At 36.4% G+C, this 27,711-nt stretch overlaps 3 protein-coding genes and 1 long non-coding RNA gene across 5 annotated transcripts; 1 reads left to right on the top strand and 3 right to left on the bottom strand.

Moving 5' to 3' along the window:
- Nucleotides 1-1,642: 1,642 nt before the first annotated feature.
- LOC104881674 (uncharacterized) lies at nucleotides 1,643-2,741 on the bottom strand. Its single transcript, XM_010662641.3, has one exon. It carries the CDS (start codon nucleotides 2,367-2,369, stop codon nucleotides 1,905-1,907), a length of 465 nt encoding a protein of 154 aa, XP_010660943.1. The 5' UTR covers nucleotides 2,370-2,741; the 3' UTR covers nucleotides 1,643-1,904.
- Nucleotides 2,742-4,925: 2,184 nt separating this feature from the next.
- LOC109123936 (uncharacterized) lies at nucleotides 4,926-6,023 on the top strand. Its single transcript, XR_002031802.2, has 2 exons — nucleotides 4,926-5,407; nucleotides 5,778-6,023. It is a non-coding gene; the product is annotated as an uncharacterized LOC109123936 (long non-coding RNA).
- Nucleotides 6,024-6,501: 478 nt separating this feature from the next.
- Nucleotides 6,502-11,488, bottom strand: LOC100266244 (uncharacterized). 2 transcript variants are annotated; one of them, XM_010662643.3, is made up of 9 exons: nucleotides 11,311-11,488; nucleotides 9,950-10,173; nucleotides 9,749-9,829; nucleotides 9,443-9,619; nucleotides 8,416-8,586; nucleotides 7,936-8,148; nucleotides 7,757-7,845; nucleotides 7,389-7,413; nucleotides 6,502-7,220 (listed from the first exon to the last, which is right to left on the bottom strand). In XM_010662643.3, the coding sequence occupies exons 2-9, from the start codon at nucleotides 10,032-10,034 to the stop codon at nucleotides 6,721-6,723; spliced, it is 1,341 nt and encodes a 446-aa protein (XP_010660945.1). In that variant the 5' UTR covers nucleotides 10,035-10,173; nucleotides 11,311-11,488; the 3' UTR covers nucleotides 6,502-6,720. The 2 variants fall into 2 exon arrangements, with proteins under 2 accessions (XP_010660945.1, XP_010660944.1); XM_010662642.3 differs by having other exon boundaries at nucleotides 6,502-7,413.
- A 283-nt stretch (nucleotides 11,489-11,771) lies between these two features.
- Nucleotides 11,772-17,746, bottom strand: LOC100243919 (potassium transporter 8). The gene is made up of 8 exons (XM_010662640.3): nucleotides 16,988-17,746; nucleotides 16,407-16,893; nucleotides 16,257-16,310; nucleotides 14,362-14,622; nucleotides 14,222-14,274; nucleotides 13,598-13,721; nucleotides 13,245-13,499; nucleotides 11,772-13,148 (listed from the first exon to the last, which is right to left on the bottom strand). Exons 1-8 carry the CDS (start codon nucleotides 17,024-17,026, stop codon nucleotides 12,070-12,072), a joined length of 2,352 nt encoding a protein of 783 aa, XP_010660942.1. The 5' UTR covers nucleotides 17,027-17,746; the 3' UTR covers nucleotides 11,772-12,069.
- Nucleotides 17,747-27,711: the final 9,965 nt, after the last annotated feature.

Below are 27,711 nucleotides of genomic sequence, written 5' to 3'. Positions count from 1 at the left end.
CCTTGTCAAAAACCTCTTGCTCTCTCTCTCTCTCATCTTCACCAGTCATCATCTTTGGCTGTATAATCAAGTGGGATTCCACCTTCTCATTGGATACCCAAAAAGAATTCCACCCACGGCATCTGAGATTTTTCCCTCTTACTGTATTTCCCAAGTTTGTTTTCCTGCTTTCCTCCGTGGCTTTACTGCTTTATAGACGCTTATTTTTAACTTTGGAGGATGAGTGATCCATCCACTAAATGATATGGGCTCAGTAGACTCCAATACAGAAATGAACCCCACGCGGTTGCCAACCAGTTACAGATTTGGATTTGCATCAAACTACTGCCATGAAGTGGGCTCTACAGTCTGGCTACCAACTACTTCGATTAATGTGAAGTATCTCAAAAAGACAACTCGGGTACATTTGTCTCTTGTATGTCCATCAACGTAGAAGCGCGTGGGTCAAATCACAGTATAATAAATGGTAAGAGGCCCCGCTTCCACTCCCGATAAATGGTGGGGACTGGTGGGCTCAAGCTTCCTTTAAAGTGCAGTTTAGCCCAAGAAGAACAGGGTGTGTGGGGCACAGCATGTAGAGGAGAGAGAATGCTAAAGAGATCATCATACATCTAGTACATGTTTATGCACATTCATGGCCTGATTCATATTCAGAATTAGCAAATCTTGTGGCAAAAAGACCCATGAATAACACATCCAGTGTGAGTTTCAGCGATCATTTGCCCGTGGACATATCAGCACTGAAACAAGAGGATTACTTGCACTCTTTTCTGCTTCAAACCCCATTTTGTCCATCCCTTTTAGGTTCCCCCTCTGCACTTCTTTACTTCCATGGACAAAGGGATGATGCTTTGCCGCAAAGACAGGTCACAGCAATTGAGAGGTGATGGGAAGACCGTGGCACATGTGGTTACTAACAGCAACCAACACCACGGAAGTCAATCAAGAAGCCGTGAGAACTCAAATGCAGCAAGAAAACAAGGATAAGGACAGAGAAAATTGGGGGTGTGGGTGAGGATGAGATAGGCCACGAGGAGGAAAAAGGGGGCATGATGGGATGAGGGAAAGAAATGAGAGGTGCCAAATGGGAAGAAAAAAGGAGAAATAATGACACAAAAGAGAGTGGGTCGACAATTGAACCCATTCAGTGCTAAACCCCTTTTGGATTTCATCACTAAGAAGAAGTGGGTCGACAGTCATCCTCAGTTTCTACACCATTTCCATCCCCACGCCTCAAAACACCACTCAACATCAGCCAAATCTAAATTGGGTAGCATGCCATTTGCTTTTGCTTAAAAAAAAGTACCATCAAAGCAAAGCAATTACAAAATAATAAGATTAGACTTATACAAACTACTAGATTCATTGATCTCACTTTTGGAAGTGAACCCATTTTATAGAAGAATCCATCAGCAATTATTTATTTGTTTTCAGACTCAACATATAAATAAACAAATAAAGTATCCACTGGAGTGGGTTAGTGATTCAGCTCTGCGATTACGTGAGGCAGTGGTTGAAGTGCCATCGACTTTTGGAAAAGGTCTGAATTTGTTGGCGTGCAGTCTGAAGAACTTATTTGCACTATCTTATTGAAAAGAAATCCTTTTGCTCCCCCACCATCTAGACCCTGGACATCCTCATAGACGATCAAAACCTTCTATTTTTCTCCTTTTTATTTTTTATTTTTTTATCTGACTCTTCTGAGTTTTGACAATGGGAAATGGAATTATTAAATAATTTTTTATAAAATACTGGAAAAAAAATACGACGCTGATTGGCCAGGCAATCAATACCGTCCAAAAAGTCAACCAACTGCTACACTTGACGATGCTCCGGGTCCACGCCGAAGTTCGCGCCAAGTGTCTACCGCTTGCGGTTCTTTCGTCTCTGTCATCGTGTGCCACTCACGTGAATGACGGCCCATCGTTGCCGAGATCCATCGACGACTTTACCGACGGCGGCAATGATGCGTACCGGTAGGAGAAATCAGGGTAGCCGTGGTCCTCATCCAAATGACCGTACTGTCTCGGTCCTTCGTCGAAGTTCATGGCGTAACTCAATGGATCGTAATTGAATTTCCCGTGCCGGCCTCCGCCACCGCCGCGGCTTTTCCCGAACTGCCGGATGAAGGTCTTCCATCTTGGACCAGCGTGGATCTCCGTCCACTCCCTGATCTGTTTCAGCGCGTTCAAGCCTCTGCTCCACCACCCATCTTTCTTCTCGGCCGGGCCTCCTACCCGCTCCCACCACACTGATCCATCCCTGGCAGACCGCTCGGAGCCCAAACACGGCATCCAGAAACAACAACCTCGCTTTGCGAACGCCATATCCGCCATTTCGGATTCGGTTTCAGTGTTTCCTGAAGCCATCTCCTTCTTCGAAATCAGGATTTCGAAGAGAGAAGACGATCTCCAGAAACCCCCAATTCGCTGTCCTCTCCCCCGCCTCTCTTAATACGAAAACTGTTATTATTACCGTTACCTGAAATTGCCAGTTGCCAGGTATTCATGACGGGGACACAATTTAAGCGGTAACAGCTAATCCAAGCATGGGAACGCAGCTGTACCAATAGGTGGAAGCCACGTCATAAAAAATACAGTCACATTGACGTGGAAAGCCTCGATTGGATTTGAAGCTATGAGCTTCTGAGGCTGTTTACAGTGGATACTTGCTCTTAGACGAAACTACTGTTTTAGTAGCGGTTGTCCACCTGTCGTTGCCGGTAGATCCGTTTCTCTGCCTTCTCTGCGGTTATTTAAACGGTTTTTAACGGTCGAGAAGTGGGAAGGCGCGCAGTGGATGGGATCCACTGCGCATCAGGTTCCGTGCAACTTTTTTGATGATTGGTTGTAATAGTGCCACGTCATGGTCGTTGTCAATGAAATGACTGAATACTCCCTTAGAGAGCCATGTTTTGCACCTTGATTGGTTTCAATCAAATGGTGCCAAAGTTTAGGCATTATAAGATCTAAGCCACTAGCGAATCCAACACTTGTTTTGGCATACAAGCATTTTATTAAACTAATTCTTCCTTTTAAATAGACTAAAGATTTGGACAAATACATTATTTTAAGCCCAAAAATAATTCTTCAAAGGTTAATTATTTGATTAGAAATTTCATGTTTGATTCTCAAGAAAATGAATGAAAGAAACCCTTTTACTTATTTTCATTCATGTTCTATGTGATTTGATTGTTGATATAAAAACATAGATATGTATTTTCTTATCAAGGAAAAAAGGGTTGTTCGGTCACTTCAATTTGAAAAAGTTTTAGAATTCGAAGAAGCAAATAGTAGAATAAAATAAGACAAATTTTAAAATTCTATTTTAAAAAAAAATTGAAGGCTCCTTTAGTCATGCTTTCTAAAATTTGTTTTTAAAAATCGATAAAAACAATTTATTTATTTTCTAAAAATTGTTCTCTAGTTTACTTTATTTTTACATATTATTTATCAAAAACAACAACCAAATAATATTAAAAAAATTTAAAAATAATTTTTTATTTTTAAAAATAAAAAACTATTTTCAAATCACACCATCAATCACGCTTCAACATTTTCCAAGTATAAATGTGTAGAAAAAAATGAAAAATAAAATAAAATAAATCATAATAAATGTTAAAATAAATCTCTCTTCCAAGTTCCCAACTACCCTAAAATAAAAAATGTGTTTATTCGTACAAATCCAAAGTGGAACATGTGCACCTCTTTGAACTCCAAGGCTGACTGATTCTAGCTGTCTTATTTCTTTAATATTTATAAAGAAATAAAAAAAATATTTTAAAAAATAATATATGCTAAATAACAATTTTTTAATATTATTCTAGTATATTTATTTTATTTTATTATTTTCACTTTCCTCTTCCCACGTCCAATTTTGAATGCCAATTTTTTTTTTCTTTTCCAAATATGAAAAGAAATTAAATATGCTGTTCAAGTCAAGCTTGATTTCCTTTTGTTGAAATTTTTAATTCTTAAAATATTTTCTTTGAAATTTTGTTAGGTGAATTTGACTTCTTTTTTTTGTTGATCTTTATCTAAGAGATGAGTCAGCAGATCAACGGTCCGACTTGACTGATCAGTCACTCACACATACACGCAAGAAACGTGGCCCCCATGTATTCAAAGGTCTACTGGCACATGTTTTCATTTTTTCTTTTCTTTTTTCCAACAATTTATATAATAATTAATATTTTAAAAAACAAATACCCATTAACCGATTTCATCTACCATACCTAATATTATTATTATTTAATCTTACTTAACACATAAGGAAATGCTTCGACTAATTAAGCATACAAAAGATGAAATGATTGTGCTATTTGACAAAATTTAATACGCTTAATAATTTAAATTAATTTTAAGTTAAATTATATTTAAATTATTAACTTAAAACTTATTACTTAATTTTTATTATAAGTATTAAAATTGATTGATAAAATTAATTTAAAAATTATTTTAAATCAAATTGATATATTTATCTTTATAAATTATGATTATGATAAAGGAGATTGAGTAACAATCAAGATGGTAAATAATAAAAGAAATTATTGAAGTAATTAGGGTAAACGAAAATAAAAAAATAAATTAAAAATACAAATTTAAGAATAAATTAATTATTTTTATTTATTATTTAAAATTATTTTTGATTTTAAATCATACATTAAATTATTTTATAAAATATATTTAATTTACTTAATGTCTTAAATTAAGTTATTAAGTCAATTTAAGTTATTAAATTGATTTATCAAATATCCACTTACATGTAAAATCTAAATAAATTAAATATTAAAATTCAATCCTCCATAAAAATTAATAATTTTTGTATGTATTTTTTTAAGAAGGTTGCATTTAGTATTTTAGCCAACATGCCAAGATTTGGGACACAGAAAGCAGAGAAATTCAATGGAAAATGCCATTTAAGAATTCAAAAGACTTGTTGAACACTCAAATTCCGAGTCTCCAAACACCCATTCTTCAACTACCGTGAGTTTCCTCCCCAGCTTCCTAACTTAGAAACCACAGTACTAGTTTGAATGGAGCATTTCTCCTTCATTTGTAGTCAAACACGGCTACGACCTTTTCTTTCCTATAAATATACACAAACCTCATAGCCATCTCTATACAATCCAATCATCTTCCTCATTTTCTTCATTCATTCATGGCCAAGACCCTCCTCTCAGTTCTCTTCTTCATCACCTTCATCCTGCTCTCTTCCTACATACAAGCCCGCCCCATACATGACCACAGCGCCATGATGAAGTCAGTTCCTGGCCTAATGGAGAGGGCCAACCGGTATGTTGAAGTGCTTGGCCTCTGGGGGATCAAGAACTCTGGTCCCAGTCCTGGGGAGGGCCACTCTTTTGTTAATGGTGCACACAATTAATGGGACTCCAGCTTTGCTCTCGGTATGAGATCCATTTAGTTCATGTCAAAAGTCAGAGGAAACTATAGTTACTTGTAAAAAAAAGTATAGAAACCAATGAATGAAAACCATTCTTTTGTTCATCATTGTTCTGTTATTCACATCAACTACAGGGTAGTTCATAAATGAAGATCATAATTTATTGCAGATGTTGTGTCTATTAATACTTTAATTCTTTTCAAACACGGTTGGTTCTTTCAGTCTTTCTGAAATTTATAGAATGATTCTCAATGCTAGATGGAGTTATTTTGTATGAATTTTCTCCCATTTGGATGTGAGAATATGAAGCTTATTTTCTATTTTTCCGGCCCCTGTTATGAGGTTCTTTCAATAAGAAAAACATGTTTCTGCAGATGCTTAAGGAATTCAAAGAGGAATCCCCACATGTTGGGATGCTAAATGCCATGTGTTGGATCAATGGGGCCCTTGAGTTTCTGGAGTGAGCTCAATAATTTTCACCTTTCAATGTAAGATAAAAGTCATGCTGCTGCTCCCATAAATACAGAGGTACAATTGTATCTTTCTGTGTAAAATTAGGAATTGGGTTATTAGAATTTAATGGAAAAAAATAATAGATATGACTCAGTCAATTCTTTTCATCGTCATGCTTGTTTGATTCTCAATGGACTGATTCAGAAACCTCCTAGTGCTACAGTTTTATCTGGTCCCCATCAGAATACATGTGATCTTGATTAATTGTGGGGGATCCGGTTGCCTGCCTTGGTGATTGTGCCACTCACAACAGCCAATTTAACTTCAGTATGTGCATTATGCAATGGTCCTCAGCTACACAAGTTCTTTCCCTGATATGAACTTTTCAGAGGTAAAAGATGAGTTGATAAGGTATGTAAGCTGGGTGGTTCATTGGTAAGGTGGATGAGATCAACCTGCCAGACTAGCTTCTGCAGAAGAAGCCTCATGAATTTTCTGGGAATCGATGAATCATAATCCAAAGTTTAATAAGTTTGAGTTGTCAAGACTAGTTCTTCCAAATTCTCGGGCTATATTCCATCCTCCAATTACAAAACTAATGATTATACTGGAACTGCCACATTTCCAGCTTAATTAGAAGGAAAGTGACCAATCTTTGATTCTCTTGATTTCAAAGTCAAAAAGACGATACAGATTCTGCATGGTTTGTGTGTTGCTTTGTCATACATTCATTCACTGAAGGAAACTTGGGAGAACTAAAATTCCTTCTTAAAGAAAAAAAAAAAAAGGAAAATCACAGTGCAATCCTACTTTCATTTCAAAAATATCATCTTCCAGTTTCATATATATTCCTAGGACACAAGATCAGTAGGCATGGGAATAACCCATGTAATTGAGACGGGGTCGAATGTTATGGTGATTATAAACAGGATCTCCATAGTCAACAGCCTTTATCACCATAGCTTCACGTCGTCCATCCTGCTCCTGAACTGCTCCAAAAACAATCTCATTTTTTGTCTCACAGCTCTGCTCATAGTAAGTCTGGGGATTCGATGAGTAATGCTTTTGATGGTGCTGCTGGTATTGCTGCTTTTGCTGTATCTGCTTTTGTTGCAGTTGTTGATAATTCCCATCCCAACCATTACTGTAGAAAGTCCGACTTTGCCTGAAATGGTGGGTCTTCTCCATTTCTGGAGTCATAAATGGATAAGTTTTCTTGGGTGTTGGGGCTCTGGACTCTATTGATGGTGGCTCGTCTTCATCTGGAATCACATAGCTCTCTTGCATGGGCCAGCCATTTGAGTGCACATTCGGTTGCCCGTACTGCTGCTGGATTTGCTGGTGGGGTGGCTTCTTTCTAGAACCTGAAAACAATCCCCCAAATATTTCAGCCAGAGTTGAACCTGTGTTGAGGAAAAGCCTCCCAAGTGAACCGAAGAACCCCTCATCTGCTTTCTCATACTCATCTTCAGTTGGGATTAAGGGGGCCCTGACTGATTTAAGAGGCCTCTGATATGATTCTGGAGGCATACCTTTCTTCATAGGAGTGCTTGAATCCTAGAAAGTATGAACGAGCAAGATGTTTATAACATATCAAACAAGTCAAATAAGTTTGAACTTACACTGGACTTATCATGAAAAGAATTGGCAAATGAACTTTGACAAGTTTCCATTAGCAGGAATAGTCTGTGACCAGGCTTGATAGGGAAATCTCAGATCAGATTTGGACTGACCATTAGGAACTTAACATGCATAACTTTGAGGTATTTCCAACGATTTGAGCATTTAAAGAACAATTAATGATTGATTTTCAAGATTCAGTAAGTTCATGATAATTCAAGAAATTTGATCCTTAAATGAAGATCCAAAAACGAAGTGTAAAAAATGCTGGATCACTTACATATTGGGAAGAAAACATTGCTGCCACTCTACGTTGCAGCAATGCCAGCATATAACCAAAGAAACCAGCTGCAACAAGGACTGCTATCCCTGCAACAGCAATAAGAGAAAACCGTCTCATAAATCTCCATAACCATGGAGAAGTGATGGCAATGACAAAGTTTGCCAATCTGAGTTTACCTAAATGAAAACTACCATTATACTGGTAAGCACAATCTTCATAATGAAGTTGGATCTCCCGAATTGCCTGGTTTCCTCTGTCTATAACCAAAAGAGAGCAACTACTTCCAATGTAAACCACGTCAAAATCATTTGAGAACTTTGCATCTTCACTTGGACCATCGACATGGCCCCCTCCTCGCCCCCACTTTCCTCCTGCTATAGTTGTAACTCCTGCATAAAGCAAATCCTTGGGTTAAATACCAATCTGATGATTTAGCTCATCTATGGCAAATAGACAGTGCCATATTAATATAGAGAGACAGGGCATGTGAAAAATAGGTAAACTGCTAAATTATGTTATGGAAGTCAAGATTATTAGATTTGTAATCAACAATAACAAGTGATGTTTTAATTGAAAAATTAGTATCATGTATGATCAATTGAGAAGATAGTTGTGTTCATTAATTTGAGGGAATGCCTTAAACACCTGAAGTTTACCTGCATCACTGATCTTCCTGATAGCCATATTCATAGTGTCTGCAATGTAAATATTTCCTCTCTCATCCATTGTAAGCCCTTTTGGATGGTTCATCCTTGCTTCTCTTAGCTTCCCATCTACATGCCCAGAGTACCCATCAGGCGAGCCAGCAACCAGTTTGGGTCTGCTATCTGCAGTTCATCATCAACTTTAACATACAAAACATGTAGAACTGTACCAAAACAACCAAGCTACTAAGGAGGTAGAACCATAAACAACAACATAATCTGACTCAACATTCTTTGCCTGAACCATATAAAACAGAAGCCATGGTAATGAAATGCAGGTGGTGATTAAAGAAAATCTACCCAAATTGTTCTACATAAAAAAAGGCCTTACCAAAAAATTTGAATGGACCCATAAATTTGAAAAAAGAAAAATTAAAATGGGTGTGGCTTCTTGTAGAAGCTCAAAGAGATTCCCAAACATTAGAGTATACAATCATGAGTTTGCTCTGTAGAAAAGTGCGTGAGAATCTTCATTTAGATAACAAAGATAAAGGACCATAGACTGATAGAGAAAAAAGGACAGAAGAACAAGTCTAGAGTGTCAATAAAGAAACTTCGTCACAAAAGTGAAAGATAGCAAATCACTAAAAGATGGAATTGGTTCTCCAGAAACAAAACTAAAAGGTCTAATGTACTTTCAAAAGTGGAGTCTTCTGCTAAACAAAAGCAAATTAAAACCTCATTTTTCATAAGTGGATGAAAACTAAAAGCTGGGATTGGGTGAGAGATCTTTCAAGAAATAACTAATAAGAAATCAGAAAAATAAGTATCCCCAAAGAATGAAGCCAAGTCCTTCCACAAGGCCAAAAACACAAAACAACAAATCTCGATATGGAACTTTAACTGGGTATTAAGGCATACCTACTAAAACCAAGTAATGACAACAACTTTATGGGAAGATGGAACTTAGATAATAGAACTCAACTAAACACATTTAATTAAGAACAATTCCTAACCATTATAGAAAAAAGTAGCTTACATCGAGACAGTGGGGATGAGATCTTGTAAATGTTACTGTTTTCAGAGTCCAAAACTAGAAGCTCTCCACTTGTGGATACCTCTAGAGAGTATGGTTCGATTCCCAGCTTACTACCATCAAACACTGTTTCCACAGTATATCCATCCTCAAAATTCATCTTGGAACGGCTAGAAATTGCTGAAAAATCAAATCCCATCAAGCCCATCAACCACAAAATTGCAGAGAGCAATGTCTAGCCTACAGGTGTGAATAACCGCAAGAAGCAGAGGGACAGAGCTATATGTGAGATCAGTAAAGGATATGTACCTGTATTGGTGGTAGACTTCAGTGACCACAGCCACTTCACAAGAGCAGAGACCACATTGGACACAATTCCACTAACAATTTCTGCAAAAAGGAGAATATGAAAATGAAGGCAGAGTTGAAAGTTGAAGCAAAACCAAACATTTGAAGCAGAGAGGTGAGTAAATGCAAAAGAAACATAAGGGTTCTGGAGCTTATACTCACTTGCAACAGGTGGGGAGGCTGAGACTGACGAGAACCCACCAAAAACCACGAGAATGAGAAACAAACCAACCCAATTATTCCTCATTGTTGTTGTTTCAGCAGAAAACCAAAGAACATTGGTGCTCAAACATGAAGATTCAAGCTTGGAATCGTCAGAAACACTCTCAAGTAGAATACCCCACCAACAATGTTTGGCTTCTTTTTACATGTTAATCAGCACACCCCTTTTTTGAGAGATATATAGAGAGGGAGAGAGGAAAACGATAGAGACAAAGCAAGCAACAGTGATTAAGGCTCAACAGTAAAGATAGAAGTTAAATGTAACAAGGTAAAGTCAAAAGAGAGGGCCTCAGTAGACAGGGTATCATATCCTCTGTTTTTCTCCTATTTTGGACCCCCAAAAAAAAAAAAATCATATTTTTTATTTCTCATCTTTATGGAATGTTCTTGTAAGGAGACAACATATGCTCACACAGCCAGATCATATGATAATAAAATATTAATATATTAAAGGCTAGCCATAACCTAGCCATAACCTAAAACCTTCTTTATTTTCTTTGTATTTTCTCTCAGCTTGATGTTCCTTCCTTTTTTACCATATGAAATATCATTTATCTGCAGGTAAAATTACAAAATTATACTTCATAGGGCCAACAATGGATTCTGAATTAGAGGAATGCTCATTGGTAAAAAAATGAGTAGTACCCAAAGAGTATTTAGTATGATTGTTGAAGGCAAAACAAACCCATATGCTAGTACATCACCCAATGAGATGCAGTTTTGGACATGTCTGAGAGTTTCCCGCATTGTGGCCTTGTGGGTTTATGGGTAGGAAGTGGTGCATAGAACAAATTTGTTTGCAAGAATAAAGGTGAGTGGCTTCACTCATCCCTTTTGATGACTCTCTAATCTTTTACTTATTCTAATTCTGTTTTTTTTTCTCTTTGATGCTTTACTTGGTGTCTGTTTTAGTGCCTCTTTTTGTTTCTTTCCTTATCCATCATGTGCTCTTCGGCAGATATCCTGTGCCAAATGGAGTGAAAGTTGGTGTAATTCTCTCTTTCTTTGACGGATTTGGTCTCTTGATTTCTTTAAAGCATTAAGGTCTGCAGCATACATCATGAAGATCAGTAGCTCCCTCAATCTTGTCATCATTACCACCTTTCTTTTGCATTATTTTTATCACATAACCCTGTGCATTCATGATCTCTTAGGCCAATAACTTTGATCAAATAGTGTTTCTTGTGTTCATTTTAACAACATTTTGACAGATCACTACCAAAACCCACTTGGGAAAAAAATTAAGGAGAAAAAAAAAAAAGGCCAGATTCATGAAAAATCAAATTTTGTCTCCAGCTTACCTCCAATGGTAGGGAAACTAGATTCTGTAGCCATTCTTTGCTGCAAGGTGATATAGAGACCATCTTTCTCAAATCAATTACTTTTTTTTGGGCACTGTGCCCCGCATGACATTTGTCCCTTTCCTTGTCATGGCTACACAATCATATGACACTGCCATTTCATTAACTTCTAAACAATCTTAAAGAAAGGAAAGGTGAGAAATGCTTCCAAGTAAATCTAGCCCACATTGAGCTGTTAAAGTTCAAAAGTTGCCGAGGCTCAAAACTGGGGTCTCTGTTGGGTGATGGTTGCTGCAATATGGCAAGTAGTTTCTTCCTCTCATTCCTTCTCTAAGAAAATTGTCCAAATTGGAACATCACAAAACTGGTTGAACTTGAACATTGGCACTGGATGACACCCTTCGATTAAATCACATGCATCTGCAGTCACTCATTTGCTCATTACTCACAATGGCTAAGCATTCAGAGAAAGCATTCTTCATTCTGGTAAACTTTTGTATAGGCCTAATAGCCATATTTTTAACAAAATTGGAAGTTCTCAATAAGTAAATCGCTATGATCAGACTGCTTGGGCATGACTATGACAGTGCAGGAGTTACAAGAGTTTCTTTCACTAGTCTTAATATTTTCCAAAGAAATCAAATCTTGGACCAACTGCTTGGAACCCTTATAAGATGGCATTTTGAAAAAAGCTTTTAAACTATCATATACAATGACTCAGAAAATCATTGAATACACTACTATACTCTATAATCAAAATCAAACATGGTAGATCATCCCCACCTCCAGAGTAGATGCATGAGGAATGCTTAGCGCATAATTTGGGCCTCTAGAGTTCCTCCTCAAGAAATCATATCCGATATCAATTACAATTCTCTTTATCAAACTTGATCCCCTCTTCGCCCTCACATATGCATGCCCCAGTATAAACGCCATCCCTGCCTCCCTGGCTTCCATCAGTTCATGCAGCTCCTCCCGTGCGGCTCTATCAATCTGTGGACTATCTGGCAAAACGAATCTCACTCTCTTCCTCGGCCTCTCTGGGGACCTTATTTCCCTCAGCTCTGAAGTGCCCACTGTATCAGACAAGTCTGATTCTTCACGCAGTTTTATACCATCTAATTGTGTTGAAGAAGTTCCAACAACAGTCATTCTTTCATTCTTTTCCAGGCCTTCAATTCCTGTGCCAAATTCTTCTTTTTGGACAAGTGGTGTATCATATTCAGGCCCTTCTGACCGGATGAATTCTGCAATACTACAAACAAGATCTTTTTCAAACTCCACATCATCCTTGTGAACATCACGATAACCATATCTTGCAATGCACCTATAGAGTCGGTATTCCTTTGGCCCAACTCTTCCCACAAGGAACCTCTCCTCAGGTTTCACATGAGGCACTGGAACAGATTTAATGCAAAGGAAGACCAAAACCTGATGGAAAGCTGGGAGGTTTGTGACAAAGTGGGAGAAAATAGCTGGGATCCCAGATACAAGCTCAGTGTGTATGAGACCAATGCCCCTCACCCGCACAATTCCTAGGGTAGGACCCAAGCCAAGCAGCCAGTTAATAGATACCTTACTTTGAACATCAAACTCATATTTCTTGAGTGTGCCATAGTGCCAAACATACATAACCATTAGGAAGATGAACGAGAGGGCAATGGGAACCCAAGCCCCTTCAAGGAACTTGATGAGAGAAGCTGAGAAGTAGAGCGCTTCAATGGAGCCAAAGAAGAATATAAAGCAAATAGCTAGGATGACACTTTTGTGCCAGCAGAGGACTATAACTAGGGACATTAGGCAGGTGGTTACCAGCATCACAGTTATAACTGCCAAACCTGTTCCAGAAGAAAAGGAGAAAATGTAAACCAGTACACAGAAATGGCAAATAAGTAACTTAAAAAATAAAAAATAACTTAGACTGTGGATACTACCTGATGCATTGCCCAAGCGTTTTGTGTCTCTAAAACCAACAGTGATGGCCAAACATAATAACATTAACGTCCAATTGATTTCTGGAATGTAAATCTGGCCATGTATTTTAGATGACGTATGGACTATTTTGACCCTCGGGAAACAACCCAAAGCAGAACATTGTTTGATGATCGAGAACGTCCCTGTGATGATGGCTTGACTTCCTACTACTGCAGCAAGTATCGCTATTCCCAGAACAGGCCATCTTAGTTTCTCTAACACAAGAAAAACAGTACCAATAATTAGCTAAAACCTCAAACTTAATATCATGTTAAAAGTAGCTGTTCTCTATACAGAAAGTAAAACCCCGTACCAGGCACAGATACATAGAACCCAATATGGTAGTCGCTTTCAATAGTATGATGCTTGGAAAGATAAGCAGCTTGTCCCATATATGCGAGGATCAAGGATGGATAAACCACAAACGTGAAAGCAATCTGCAGAGAATATAGCTTTAGATTAAAAAAGTTGCTTTAATTTTTCCTTTTTTTTTTTTCTCTAGTGGAGAAATCAAATCATTTTACACAGAAATACTAATTATGGTCGACATCAGTGCCCGACCTGATTTCTAAAAATCAGATGCAGTTAACATCCAAAATTGTGCAGTTTGAAACCATCGCATGATGAATCTATCTAATCAAAATTTCACGGATCCTATTAGAGTGAAAACAATCAATTGTTGAACTTGAGAGGTGACCATGTTACAGATCATATTGGCAAAATGCAGGAATCTAATGAGCATTGTGGGATGTGAATTGTCAACTCGAATTTACCTTGATTTAGAAGAAACACAGGGTTTTATTTCAAAATATAGGAGTATTTTTTCGAAGAAAAAAGAAGGCCTTCAAACTTAGCTTATTAATCCTATTCTATGTATAAACTGACAGAGGCATAAAGTCCCCTTTAGTCATTGAACCAAATTACCAAGCCTATGTACCTGGATTGACAACTGGGAAAAGTGTCCAAGATCTGCAAACATAGCTTCTGAACCTGAAATGCCAAAACAATTTGAATTAGAAAGAAAAATGAGCCGATTGCTTAAATGGCAAGTGTACAGAGTATGCACATCTCTTCCACCTGTTATGCATAAGAGAATTCCACCCAATGACATCCAACCTCCCCTTTGGGTCTTCTTCAAAAATTTGTACATGTAGTATGGGGAGAGAGCTTGATAAACACAGGGATTCCAGTGGAAGATGTTGTACAAACCAATTGCACTGATGCATAAAAGCCATGTTATCACAATTGGCGCAAACAGGAAGCCTACTCTGTGAGTCCCATAATGTTGGAGAGCAAACAGAAATACCAGTATTATACAAGCAACTGGAACTTGTACATCTGCATAGATTTCAAAAGAAAGGAAAATCAGTACTGTTTGAAAGGTAACTTATCCCATTTTATAAGTGGATTTATGCAAACTTGATACAGAATTCATCAAACAATCATCTCTAACTTAACTTGTTAAAGGTGAAAATGTTAATTATTTAGGTTAAACCGGTAGGAAAAGAAAACCAAGTCTTGAGTTGATGGCATCTCCTCAAAACTAGGGTAAGCTAACAAGCATAAATTATGAGTATATGAAGCAGCACACCCACAGCCAGCCTGAACTTCCTGTCTATGTTTGCCCCAAGTCATAGTTGAAAAATATCATCAAATGGCCTCAAAGGATATGTTTCCCATTAGTAGCAAAGGATGGCAATTAAACATGGACTGCAGATAGGCCCCACAAGTGTAAAAAAACCAAATAAAAATAAAGCATGGAAATCATGACTAGCAAGTAAGTCATATATATGACAGAAACAAAGGAAAAAAGGAATGACTAGTGGAGCCTTAGAAAATGAAATATAATGAAAGATCTTCGGAAATTTCCAGTAGCAACCATAAAGGAGATCATTGGACCACCAAATTCGTGTTCACCAATTGATCAAACAATGATGATACCAGCTTCATTCAAGTAGTTCATTCACCACCACAACTTGGTCATAACAGGTCAAAGTGTGGCTGATGCCATAGTCATGATTGTTTTTATCCATAGGGAACTCCAATCATGGTTCTACCTCAATTGACTGCTCTAAAAATGCCTATGCTTCATCACTGCCACTATTCGGATAAGTATGCTGAGAAAACTAGAGTATTATATACATTTTTGCCTCACATCCATTTCCCTACTAAACTACTTTTTGCTTCAGTTTATTATGACTGAACCAACTTTATAAAAAAGCATAACTTTACCTATTTCATCTTATAATTTATGAAATTAAAGTTCTATTCTTGACCTCCTGTTACATCCTTGATCTATTATAAATATATTGGTTGTCATCAATTTGGCCTTCCACACCATGGAGTCCATCTTTATTTTATTGGCTTGATAGTGATTTGACTTTGATTAAAGCAGGAAAGTTTTGTCTTAGTTATACTTTTAGGGACCCACAATAATGCATGTTTCTATTACAATTTGGTAACCTCTCTTTGTCCACTAACCGCAATATCGGTACAAAAAGCTTGTTGTAAATAAAATTCAGGTTCTGAATGGTTGATGATAAAGTCAAGATATCGATACCTAATTATGAACCACCTCGTTTCACAGCATGAATAAGATGAAGATGATTAAACAGTTTTCTAAGTGCACTTCAAACAAACCTAAGAGACGGGCCATAAAAGAAAATCGTGTCACTTAGCACCCACATGTTTTGTGCCTTAGTGAACCTGATCTAGGCTTTCTTGATTACCTAACAACCTCAAACATCTGGTTTTCCAACCTACTTGTGATGAGATGGAGTTTAGGACAAGTAGTTTAGCAGCCTAAGAGGGCAACTACATTTGACACCTAGGAAATACATTAGTAACCTTTTCAATTAGAGGATCTACTTGACAGTCATCCACCTTCACCACAAGGAATTCTTATTCTTCAGACATTAAAATGATTGTTGATGTGGAATAACATATTGGCGAATAATAGAATCAGAACTTACATAGGTGATGCTCTTTTGACATTGAAAGCTCCAAACCCGACACTGCCGAAAAAACTGCAGAAATTATCACAACAAAACAAAATAATCACATATTAGCATCCCAACCTTCCAACTTTAGACCTAAAACCACAAACACATAACATCCAATACCAGAAATTGAAGGTGTGAGGACTCCATCCCCGATAACCATACAAGTCCCAATCAAAGCCAGAACAAGCAATACCCTCTGCAACACTCTATACTTCTCCAATGTCGATTTCAGGCTTGAACCAGAATTTTTATCGAGCAATACAAAACCGTCCCTTGTGTATTCGGACAGTTCCTCATCAGCAAGCTGGCAATTGGGTATTGAGTTCACCCGGGCATGCCGGCAGAGCAATGAATACAAAGCAAAAGTCCCACCTTCACCATTATCATCTGCTCTGAGCACAATAAACACATATTTGAGGAGTGGTATCAATGTTAATGTCCAGAATACGAAAGACAACACCCCATAAATCTCCTCATTTGTCTCTGAATGATGAATATCCTCTGCAAAAGTGCTTTTGTACACATAGAGAGGAGAAGTGCTTAAATCTCCATAAACAACACCCAAGCTCTGATAAGCCAGGGTCAGCACTGTCCTCCATGATTCCCTCTGCAACAAAAAGAGAACAACAACATGAACCAAAAAAAACAACGGCGGAGATTTCAAAGAACCTCTTAACCACACTCGGACACACCCTTCTCACCTTGGTCCGACCGTTTCGGTTTACTCGTTCCAGATCCATGATGAGCTCCCTCAAAACCACGAAAAACCCATATTCCAATCAGGTTGCGAGAGAAACAAAGATGAACCAGATGAATTCACACTCTCCCCACTTTCAAAAACTAAAAAAAAAAAACAAAAAGGAGAAGCAACTAAATAAATTCTCAGAAAGGATAAGACACTGTTTTTATGAGAGTGGGGAGGGCAATTCAAGTACCACCAATGGAGACACACGAAGAGCAAACACGAAACACCACAAACGGATACAGAGAATGGTATTTGAAACGAGGATGGTGGTTGGAATTGGAGCTGTAGATTAGAATAATATGGGTGTGCCTGGGGAGAGAAAAAGACACTGTTTCCTTGAATTCCTTTCAGAGAAGAAGAAAAAAAAAAAGAAGGAATATTTTTTAAATTTTCAGAGAAGGGGTTAACTCCAACAATTGGGTTGTCTGAAGAGATAAAAATGTAGATTGGGAAGTGCTCTGTAAACCAGCAAGCACTACTCCTACTGATATTCTTTGACATCCAACACTGACCACTGAAAGCTACTTTTCTTGCTGATATGCCCCTTAATCAATATTCTAATATGCCTATTAAACTTCTACTGAAACAAACACCAAGTGAGACACTCAACTCAGCAACTCCAACCAGTTTTGACCCACTTCTCCGGAGCCCACCTGCTAGAAACAAGTCTGAATGATAAGCGAGGATAATAAATGAATAATCATAGAAGGAAATCAAAACAAGAAACCTCTTGTCAATTATTAATAAGCTTTAAAGAGCTTGTTTGGTAGTCAAAAAATGAATTTTTTGTAAATAAAACAAAATAAAATAAAATTTCAACAAACTGAACATTTGTTTGGTAGTAAGAGTGTAAGGCATTTATTATCTTAACCACTTGAAAATATCTTTTCAAATTGTAAAAATTTGTGATGGAGGATTTAAGCCTGTTCAAGGACCATCTCTGCGAGGAGACTGCTGATCACACAAGTGTCAGCCGCCACACCTCCTATTTTAAGCTTTTTGGAAAGGCCAAAGTCTCTTGTTTTATTACGAGTTTCTGGTCAAGAACAAGGCTCTTGCTCATCAGTTATCACCTACTGGCTTTCTTACTTATCAACGAAAATGAAGCAGTTGCTTTCTATGAAGTATTTTTCTAAAACACGTGTTGCAGATGATAATGGAGTTTGACTCACCTAGCACCAAAAGTTTGGTATTCTTTTTTGTATGGCCATTTTCTCTTAGTTATTATAATTGAATGCCTTATTTATCAACTTCAAAGCAGAGAAAACCCACCGTTGGCAAGAGGGCATGGAGGAATTGGCCCACAGTGTTTGGTTGTTGTCTTTGAATTTACTAGGGAAAAATGGGTTTGGAGCAATTGGACCGTAGATTCAGGCTGCCTTTGAATTTTCAGAAATGGGTTTGTATTCATTTGTCCAGTTCAAAATGTTCCCATGAGTCTTGTACCAGATAAAAAGCTTAAAGGTAAATGAAAATTGAGAGGGTTTGATTCTTATTCTTATACCTTTCTTCACGGGGAACTGATTTGAAATCAGAAAAATGTTGTGCCTTTTTCTTTTTCACTTGTTTTGGCCTAAATTCTGTCATTGTTTAATACAGTCAAGAAACTGTATGATTAGAAAATTGAGCCATACATGTAAATTTGTAATCACATTTTCTACCACACATGGTGTAGTTCAACTAGAATTTGTCTTCCTAATTAATTAAGATAAATGCTCCTATCAAGAGTCAATTCTATTTGGACAACAAAAAAACATTTTTTTAAAATACGTAAAGTATTTTGACTTCATTTCGAAAACTTGTTTAAAGAGTACGTATGATTTCTTCAATTAGGAGAAAAAGCTTCTAACGCTATTTGCAATAGATTTTACTTAATTACGTAGACACGTTTTAAAATGACGAGGGCATTTGAGCAAGAACAAAAAAGAGAGTTACAATATGATCCTTCAAATGCTGTCTACAGTATGGTGGGGTCATCTGTACCCTTTAAACCACTTCCAGGTAAACCCAGGCAATGCCCACCAGAATGCGTGATGTCCTTAACCAGTCACAAGATGAGCTGCACACGGAATATTTCAATTTTAAAACATGTTCCAAATTGCCTTCAATAATTCACATTTTCTTGGCACATGGGGGTCGCTAATTCTTATCTTTCAACACGATGCTTAATGTTAGAACCCACAAAAATAAAAATAAAAATAAATGGAGAAATCCTAGGTGACATGGACCCATCACCCCATTTCTCCCGATCTTGGGCATCCTCGGTCCTATAATATGCGAGAACATACAAGGGACCCATGAAATCCACTTGAAACTCCCTTGAAAAATCCCATAAGTCTCTGCACGTGATGGATGTTTTACCTGAAAAAAAATCACCTACACACCAAACCCATTACCACCTTGTTGGAGTTTTAAACTTTGAAGACCTATTTTTTCATTGTATCAAGTGTTTGAAAATTTAGCATAGAGGGTTGGGTTTTGAGTTAACACCACCGAGATTGGTCCCCTCCAAAATGATATTTATGAGAGATATAAAGAAAATATTGGTGATGGGATTAGAAAGAAGATTAGGAGAAAGTGAAGGATGAGGGAAGACATCACCATCATTCAAATGTGGAGAGGAGTAGAACAAGTGTCCAATAATCCATATACACCCAGAAAGCCCCAAGAAGCTTCGGTCAGTGCCACATTGCCTTTTTGAGAGTGAGTGGGCTTCCACTTTGCCACTACTGGTTTCATGTCCTTTTCTGTGTCCTAACTTCACTTTTCTTTTCTTGTTTCGTTTTGAGGCTTTTGGAATCTGCGGTGGAGAGAATATCTCTGGACTATGGTTTCTAGTTGGATATACTGTTTACATATTCCTCCGCCACTGTGTAATAGGGAGGATGCCAGTCAAAATCTCTTGCCTTGATTTTCATTTCTTCTTCCCCGTTACTCAAAAGAAAAAAAAAAAAAAGTTCCTAACATTATATATATATAAACTTAAATAATATTAGAACAGATCCCGAACCCATACACAAGCCAAGATTAGGTAGAATCGGGTGAGATGCTTAGTAATTAATAATATCATTCAGATAAAAAGTTGGTCATTTCATTATGTGGGATTACCATAATATAATTAAAAAAACCAGCTATAGGAAAGCCATGACAAATCATACAATATAGTTTGATACTGTTGGTGGCCCGAAGAAGATGGATAGAGCCCATAGAATCCGGGTTTATTCTGCTCCCACAGATGGGCCAGCTGCTGAATTATACATAAACAAACAGAATTAGTCACCCCAATCATATGTATATAAAAAAATATGGGGGCTGAAAGTCCATATGATTGATGAACACCACCCCACCACCCCTCAAGAGATCCAGTCTGCAGAAGACTTTTCCTATTAATTTCACATGATCAAAGATTCAGATTTGTCATGAGGGTCAGATTTGTCAAGATTCAGATTCGAGTTAGAATAATCTAAGTATGAGGGGCATGTGGGCAGCCGCAGGTGCCCAAGAATTAATTCGTGTTTGCAACTTCTAAGATTCACTCACAGAAGAGACAAATCCCTTGATATAGAAGCATTACAAATAGATGGCCGGCTAGTTAGGATGATGAATTGCAGTAGCGTTATGAGACAAACTATAATCAAGAATTGAAGGATATGAAAATGGATGGTATTGCGTCAGTTGATTTCTAGACAATCCTTTTGTATGGGAACATTTTTTTTTTTTTTTCATTTTTTGGTTGATGGGTTGTTGATTAGCTGCCATTTGTGGCGATTGGGGGTGTTGGTTAATGAATTGAATACATAATCAATGGGTCTAATTCAACTTATATGTAAGTAATCTTTCATAAACAAATGTGGAAATATTAATAAAGTTTTGCCTACTTTCTATTTTAGTTGTTGTCAAACATCTGATTTTGGACTTGTTTAGGGATGATGCTTGTGTGACTCTTTTTTAAGTGATGCTCTAGATTCATAAAAATTATTTACATCTGTATTTTATAAGAAAATTGCTTTTTAAGGGTCGGAATCATTTTTTGAATAAATTATTCCTGAAAAGACATTTGAGTTAATATGAAGTGATTATGATAGAAACATTTTTAATTTATAAGAAGAAGTTTTTTACTATAAATGTAATGGATTTCTTTTGAATACATAAATAGGATTTAACCTTGTGTGGGATTTTGTTTGATTGAGTAATGGATATTTGTTTAAGTGACCTTACAATATGTAAAACACAATGAAGATATGTTTTATATGAGACGTGAATGTGATGACCCACATCAATTAGAAAAAAATAAAATAAAATTAACACTATATATGTAATGAGTTTCACTTAATTTAAAATCACGAGGATTCATCAAACCTAATACAAACAAACTATACGAGCGGAAACAAGTTAATACAATTCATTTGGGAGTGTTTTTAAAACAAGTACTAAAATTTTTTTTATAGAGAACATACTAATATTTTATTATAAGCTTATCAAATTTGAGCATGTTATTGTGGTATGCCAATAATGCACAAACCTAAAGGATTGACTATGGTACGTAAGGTGCTAGCTTAGACTTATCCAAACTTAAAGCGTACAAATATTGTAAATAATGTTATTAATGGATTGATGTGAGGGGTGACAATTCTTTTACTCAATCTCCAAACTTTTCTTGATAACTCTAAGGTCAAACTTTTGCTTAAATGTAGTTTTATAAACGACAATAACTACTCTTTTTTTCTTTTTCTTTTTTTAGTTTTTTGATTGGTCGTTTCAATTATTTCTCATTCTTTTCATGATAAAGGTTGTTTACCCTAAAATTGTGTATGCTCGTGCTTATCTTTATCGTGATCTCTTTTTTATTCGAACTAAGATCCTCCTTGAATTGATGTATGAAAGAGAAATTATTCCCTTTTTATCTTTTTTCATTATTTGTCGTTCTCTTTCTCTATCATGTGTTAATTTTAGACATCAAATACAAAAGTCAAATAAATGTTAAATAATTCATATATTACATTTTTTTTATGAGAAAATAAAAAAAAATCATACCAAATAAGGGATGCAACCTAATTATATAAAGAATATATAAATTTGTCAAATGCTGATAATATTTTATATATGTATATATATATAAAAAAAAAAGAATATTTAACTATGTTACCTCATGTTTTTTATAAACTCAATGGTACCTTCTAGACCCATACAAATAGTAACTTCAAAAAAGAAAAAGAAAAAAAGATGTTTTATAATTGAAGTTGACCGTCTACCTATTCAAAAAGTCTTTAATTACTCTTTCAATAAATAGTATAAAACCAACTCAATGAAGTCAAACTCTAAATAAAATATCCTTACCTTAATTTTTATTTTTATTTTATTTTTTATGTAGAAACTATTAAAAAATGATGAAAATGTTTAAAAATTCATTTATACATATAAGAAATTTTAAATACTAAATTTCATGTTTTTTTATTAGTTTAAAATTCTCATATTGAAGCTTATTGTTATAATATAATTAATTTATGCAATCCTTTGTGGCTCAGTCAAAAATTAGATTAACACCTTTTTGCTTCAAAAGAAGCTCCCATCAAAGTTCACCATGACCTTTTGAGGTCAAATGTAGTATTTAGAGTTTGTCTCGCTTTAGTATCGTTCTCACTGCTTGCAACACAATATTGCATTACCCTTAAATGTATAAGCACCCATTGCACTTAACGCATTTTGAGGAGAACCAACTTACATAGATGATTGGTTGTATTTTTGTATGAAAACTATTGGAGCACGTTTGATATTGATTATAGAAAATATTTTTAATCTTTTTTCTTTTTTAAGTAGTTGTCTAGCAAAATTTAAGAATTTTTTTTTAAAATTCTGAAAAATTATTTATAATATTGAAAAATGATTTAAAGTGTTCTCCATTCTAAAAACACTAGAAAAAAATACATTCACTATAAACATTTCAATTGAAAATACAATCAAGCAGACTCTTAATACCTTTACATTCATTACAATAACGTTACATTAATTCTAAAAAAATTGGTGTTATATAAGTTATATTTCTTCCTTTCAATTCATTTAATCTAAATTTTTATCCAAATATTCAATATTCAACTTTAAACTTTACAATCTTATAACAAAACTAAGTGTGCGGTAAAATTTTTCCTTTCAAAATAAATATTTTTATAAACTCCCATTTTATTTGGGTTATTTTTATACAGAAATTTGCTTTAAAATTTGTGAATTTTCCAGTTTAGGAAATATATAAAAAATAAACTAGAATAAGACATGTTGGGAAAATTAAACCCATTTATTTTATAATTTTGTTTACCATTTTCAGTTTTCCAGGCAACCAAACAAGAGGAAATTGAAGTTGCTCCTTTGTCCTTGACTGTTTGCGAGAAGAAACTGCAATGTTGAGCTCGTTATTGCTTGTTAGGGTTGTAGAGGCTTGTCTGCAGGTCTCCTAAACCCCTAGCCCTCACTCTTGATCAGAAGCACATCTCATCTCATTCAGAGGAATGTAAGCCAAAAGATTGAATACTTTTCATGCAATTTCATTTATTTTAACCAGTCATTATAACCCAAACCAAATTCTTCTTATCAAGGGTAAATGTGAAAAGTAATGTTTTTAAAATCGGATTATCGAAAAATTATCGATTCACGATTTAATGATCAGATTAATGGTTAAACTGTAAAATTGATGATGTGATTAATATATTTTATTATTTAATATATATATATATATATATAAATTAAAATTTAATAATATTTATTTTTTATTTGTGATATTATCAAATATTAGTATTTACATGTGAATATATTAGGGGAAAAAAGAAGAAAATTTACTTATTTAATTTTAACTAATTTTATAATTCTAGGAAATATTATATTTTTTTTTTATATTATAAATCATTTTAGAAATGAATATAGAAATTTTCATTTGCCATGACAAACAACAAAAAGTTTGTAGTCAAGTGGTGCCATGTCCTTTGTCAAGCTTAAGGTGCAGTTAGTTTTTCTTTCACCCAGTCGCAGCCCACTGAGTGAATACATAGGCTGGCCTTTTGCCTAAAATGGAACATGGGCCTTTTGCTTGGATTTGAATGAATAAAAAAGGAAAGGGGCCATTGAACCTGTTCATGGAACCGTCGGTTTAGGCGTTTTGATTTGTGGCCACAAAATGGTTTAAGTGAGGGACCAAACTGAAAAGGCCACAAGTTGGCGATTGGACCGGTCCAGCCCCGTCCAATGAGTTGAACAGTGTGGCTCCGATGCAGAATAAAGAGCTTTGAAGGAGAAAAATCCATTATTAGAATCCATCCAAACCACCAAAAGATGTTCTGTTATGGTGTATTAATAACCTATTTGTCCCAATTTGGACTGTGTAGCACAACTTGGATGAACAAACTTACTAAATCAATGTACCTGATGTTGGGTCCATTGGTAAATCTTGATCTGTGCTAGGTTCTATTATTGGATGGATCTTGCACTTATGACTTGGTTTTGAGCAGGATTTCATTTGCCAAAGTCACACAAAATACTCACATGATGCTTCCCTTTAATTCTTTTAAGGGATGAAAGAGAGGCTGGTGGGAGGGTTGTTCACAGCCAGGATTGCTCTTTACACTCTTTCCCTTCAGCTTTCGGTCCTAGCTTCAGGGAATCTTTCACTGTATGGCCCCTGAAGCTTCTGTGAATATATTTCCCTTTTGAGTGATTCTCTCGTAAGGTGTGATCAGACAGGCAAGTCTAGGAAAAAGATTATATAATTCCAATTGCTGGTATCATGAAGTTTCATTGACAGGGATCTGCCTCAGACCTGAAGCTGAAGCAGATGATGTTATAATACTAATCAGATCAGGCCAGGAAACAAGGTTCATGTTATGCCTGATGAATCTTTTGCCGCATGACTATCAAAAGACTTGGCTTTTCATATGGGTGACTGACAACTACAATGATGTTTGCTAAAATGGGGTGCTTTAGTTTTGCGTTTCTTGGGAATACTATGTTCTGCTTACTGAATCCTGGAGAACCATATTCCTATTTTACATTACAGTCTAATTGCCATTTCGTGCATCTCTGTCACAATCTTCTTAGCTCATTGACATTGGGATAAGTGGCTTGAGGGATATCTTAATATTCTCTATCCATGCATTCTTGTTTGAGTTGAGTTGTGGTTCTTGTATGCTTGCTGTTCCTCACTGAACATGCATATTTTTATGAAATTAGCATTCATGTTTCCTTTCTTTTCACCATATTCCAGTCAGCTTCCTGTCCTTAAGATGCTCGAATCACATATAAAGAGTACATATTAAAAGTTTTGCCCACATGTGACATTTTCAAGTGTTCATCCTCTTGCAAGAAATCCCTGCTGCTTTGTTCAATTCGGAATGTCTTCTCTACATCTTCCCTCTTCTGTAAAAAAGGTGCAAAATATGGAAGCTATTGGGACTCCTTGCGTGTGCACAAGATGCTCTCTTCATGAAGGTTTGGGAGCTCAACAACTTGTTTATTTTCCATTTTATTATCATTTTGTTCCTTGTCTGGTTTGGGGAAGGCACCTTCTGATCCTTCTATTCACTGATAACAGCAAAATAGCTCCCTGTCAGTCTCGGGTTTCTCCTGTAACTTGGTTTCTCTACATCTCTGCATACACCTACTAGTCACACCTTCTAACTGACTGGCCTTCTTGCATATGCCAACCGCAATTGCCAAAAATCTTACATTGATGGTGTTCTTACACATGGGATCGTCAGCAAAAAGCCCAGTCTTACAGATCTTCTGTTGTCTGCTTTAAGAAAATGAAGCTGTTTAAAGTTCACATGTTCCCATCTGATACATTCTACCAATCATTGTTGTTCAGAGAAACCAAAGAAAACAGGTCATATTTCTGTGTTTAGCTTTTCCTTCTATTTTTAGTTGGTTTAGGTTTTTGTTTATGAAAAGAAAATTGACAATTATATTCATAAAATTGACTTGGCATACTAATGTCTCATGCTTTGTTCTGTTTCGTGCTTAAAACAGGAAATCTTCTTCCAGAAAATTCTTATTGAAATGACTACAATTCTAACACGTTATGATTGTCATGATTCTAGTTTTGTGCCATGCTTCTTGCCGCATCATATTTGTTTCCTGGGATCATGCTTTGTTTGAATTCATGGTCCAGTAGGTAGGATCAAAGGATAGAAACGAATTGTTTCTTAAAGATTTCTCTTGTTGGGTCTCTTATATTTGGGTATAGACTGTATAGTCCATCTTCTCGACCTTCTCAACACGATCTTAATAGTCAACTCCGCATCAGTGATCGATACAGGAGGCAAACCCCATGAATCTTAAGGAAACGATTTTGCAGATCCATCAAAGGGTGAGTCTTAATGTGCCTTTGATCGCACCCATTTGACTGTGTTTACTTGGATTGGTTTTCCTTGCATGACATCAAGAGCTATCTTGATCACTGTCTTCTTTGGGCTGCTCTCCATAGCTTAGATAACAAAAATACATGAAGTGGAGTGCTCATAGACATCTAGCATTAGGGGATTCAGCATATGTTAGCAGAGGCAGCAGGCAACGCTGGCTTCTCTTGATGTTTGTCCCCTTTGTTTGGAGGCTTTTTGTAAAATTATCATGATTCTGGGTGAGGAGGTGAAGGTCTGGAGGAGGGAGTAGAATTGGATCCGTCCATGCTTATTTGTGACTGTAAAAGGCGGTTTTTGGTGAAGAAGGTTGATGTGGAGCAAGGAAATGCAGCTGAAGCTTCTCAAAAATGCCAAATGTAACTAGCCAAGCCTCCAGATTAGTTCTGTGATCTCGGTAATAAGATACTCTCATGCAAGTAATTGCCCACAAAATATATTGAGAAACAAGATAACATGTCAAAAACTTGCCTCCCAACAAGTGGAGTATTGAGACTACTCATCATATCCCAAATTGCAAATGGATTACTTCTCACATGAAAGGTGAAAGAACCTTCTTGGGGTGAGTGTGCAGTTCAAGGCAGAGACCCAGTAGCATGCCACCACCCACCACTCATTTGCGGTGAGTTTGGGAAGAAAAAACTATTTTGGTTTGATACCCATTTCATTATAATCAAAGCATCCCCCAGGGCCCAGATGGAATAGGTCATGCTCTAACTTCTATATTCAAACACAAGCCTGCCAATCACATGCAAGGACTGTAGCTTAGGTCCCCACCATATCCATTTACTTATTTGAAAGTGTGAACTATAAATGACATTCAAAGTCGCCAAAGTTGTCCTACTTCATTATATTGACTTCCCTAGCCATCACCTTCCTCGAATCTGAGAACACCATCACTGAAGCCCGTCAAATCTTAATTGACGGGCTGGTTTTTTTTTAAGCCCGTCAAATCTGAGAACACCATTTACCTTTTTTTTTTTTTTTAAGTTAATGTCATTGTTGAATCCTAGTTCTATGCACTTTGAAAATAATTTTTTGAATGTGATATTCTGCTTCCCTCAACAAGCAACATCAAATACACCCCACAACGAGTCACGCACCCACAGACAATTATATATTGACATGATTAAAAGTAAAGGATGACCACCTATTTTCCAAGTCTTCTGGTGTAAGTTCTTCAGCAAATTGATTTAAATTATGCTAACGTCTCTAGTGTGGTAATGATGTTCTACAATATGTGAACTCTAGTGGGCAAGTCAGCTTTTGTGACTTTTCCACAAGA

The sequence above is a fragment of the Vitis vinifera genome, chromosome 14 (assembly GCF_030704535.1).
Source record: "Vitis vinifera cultivar Pinot Noir 40024 chromosome 14, ASM3070453v1".
Taxonomy (NCBI): Eukaryota; Viridiplantae; Streptophyta; class Magnoliopsida; order Vitales; family Vitaceae; genus Vitis; species Vitis vinifera.
This window is presented reverse-complemented; position numbering and strand designations above follow the sequence as displayed.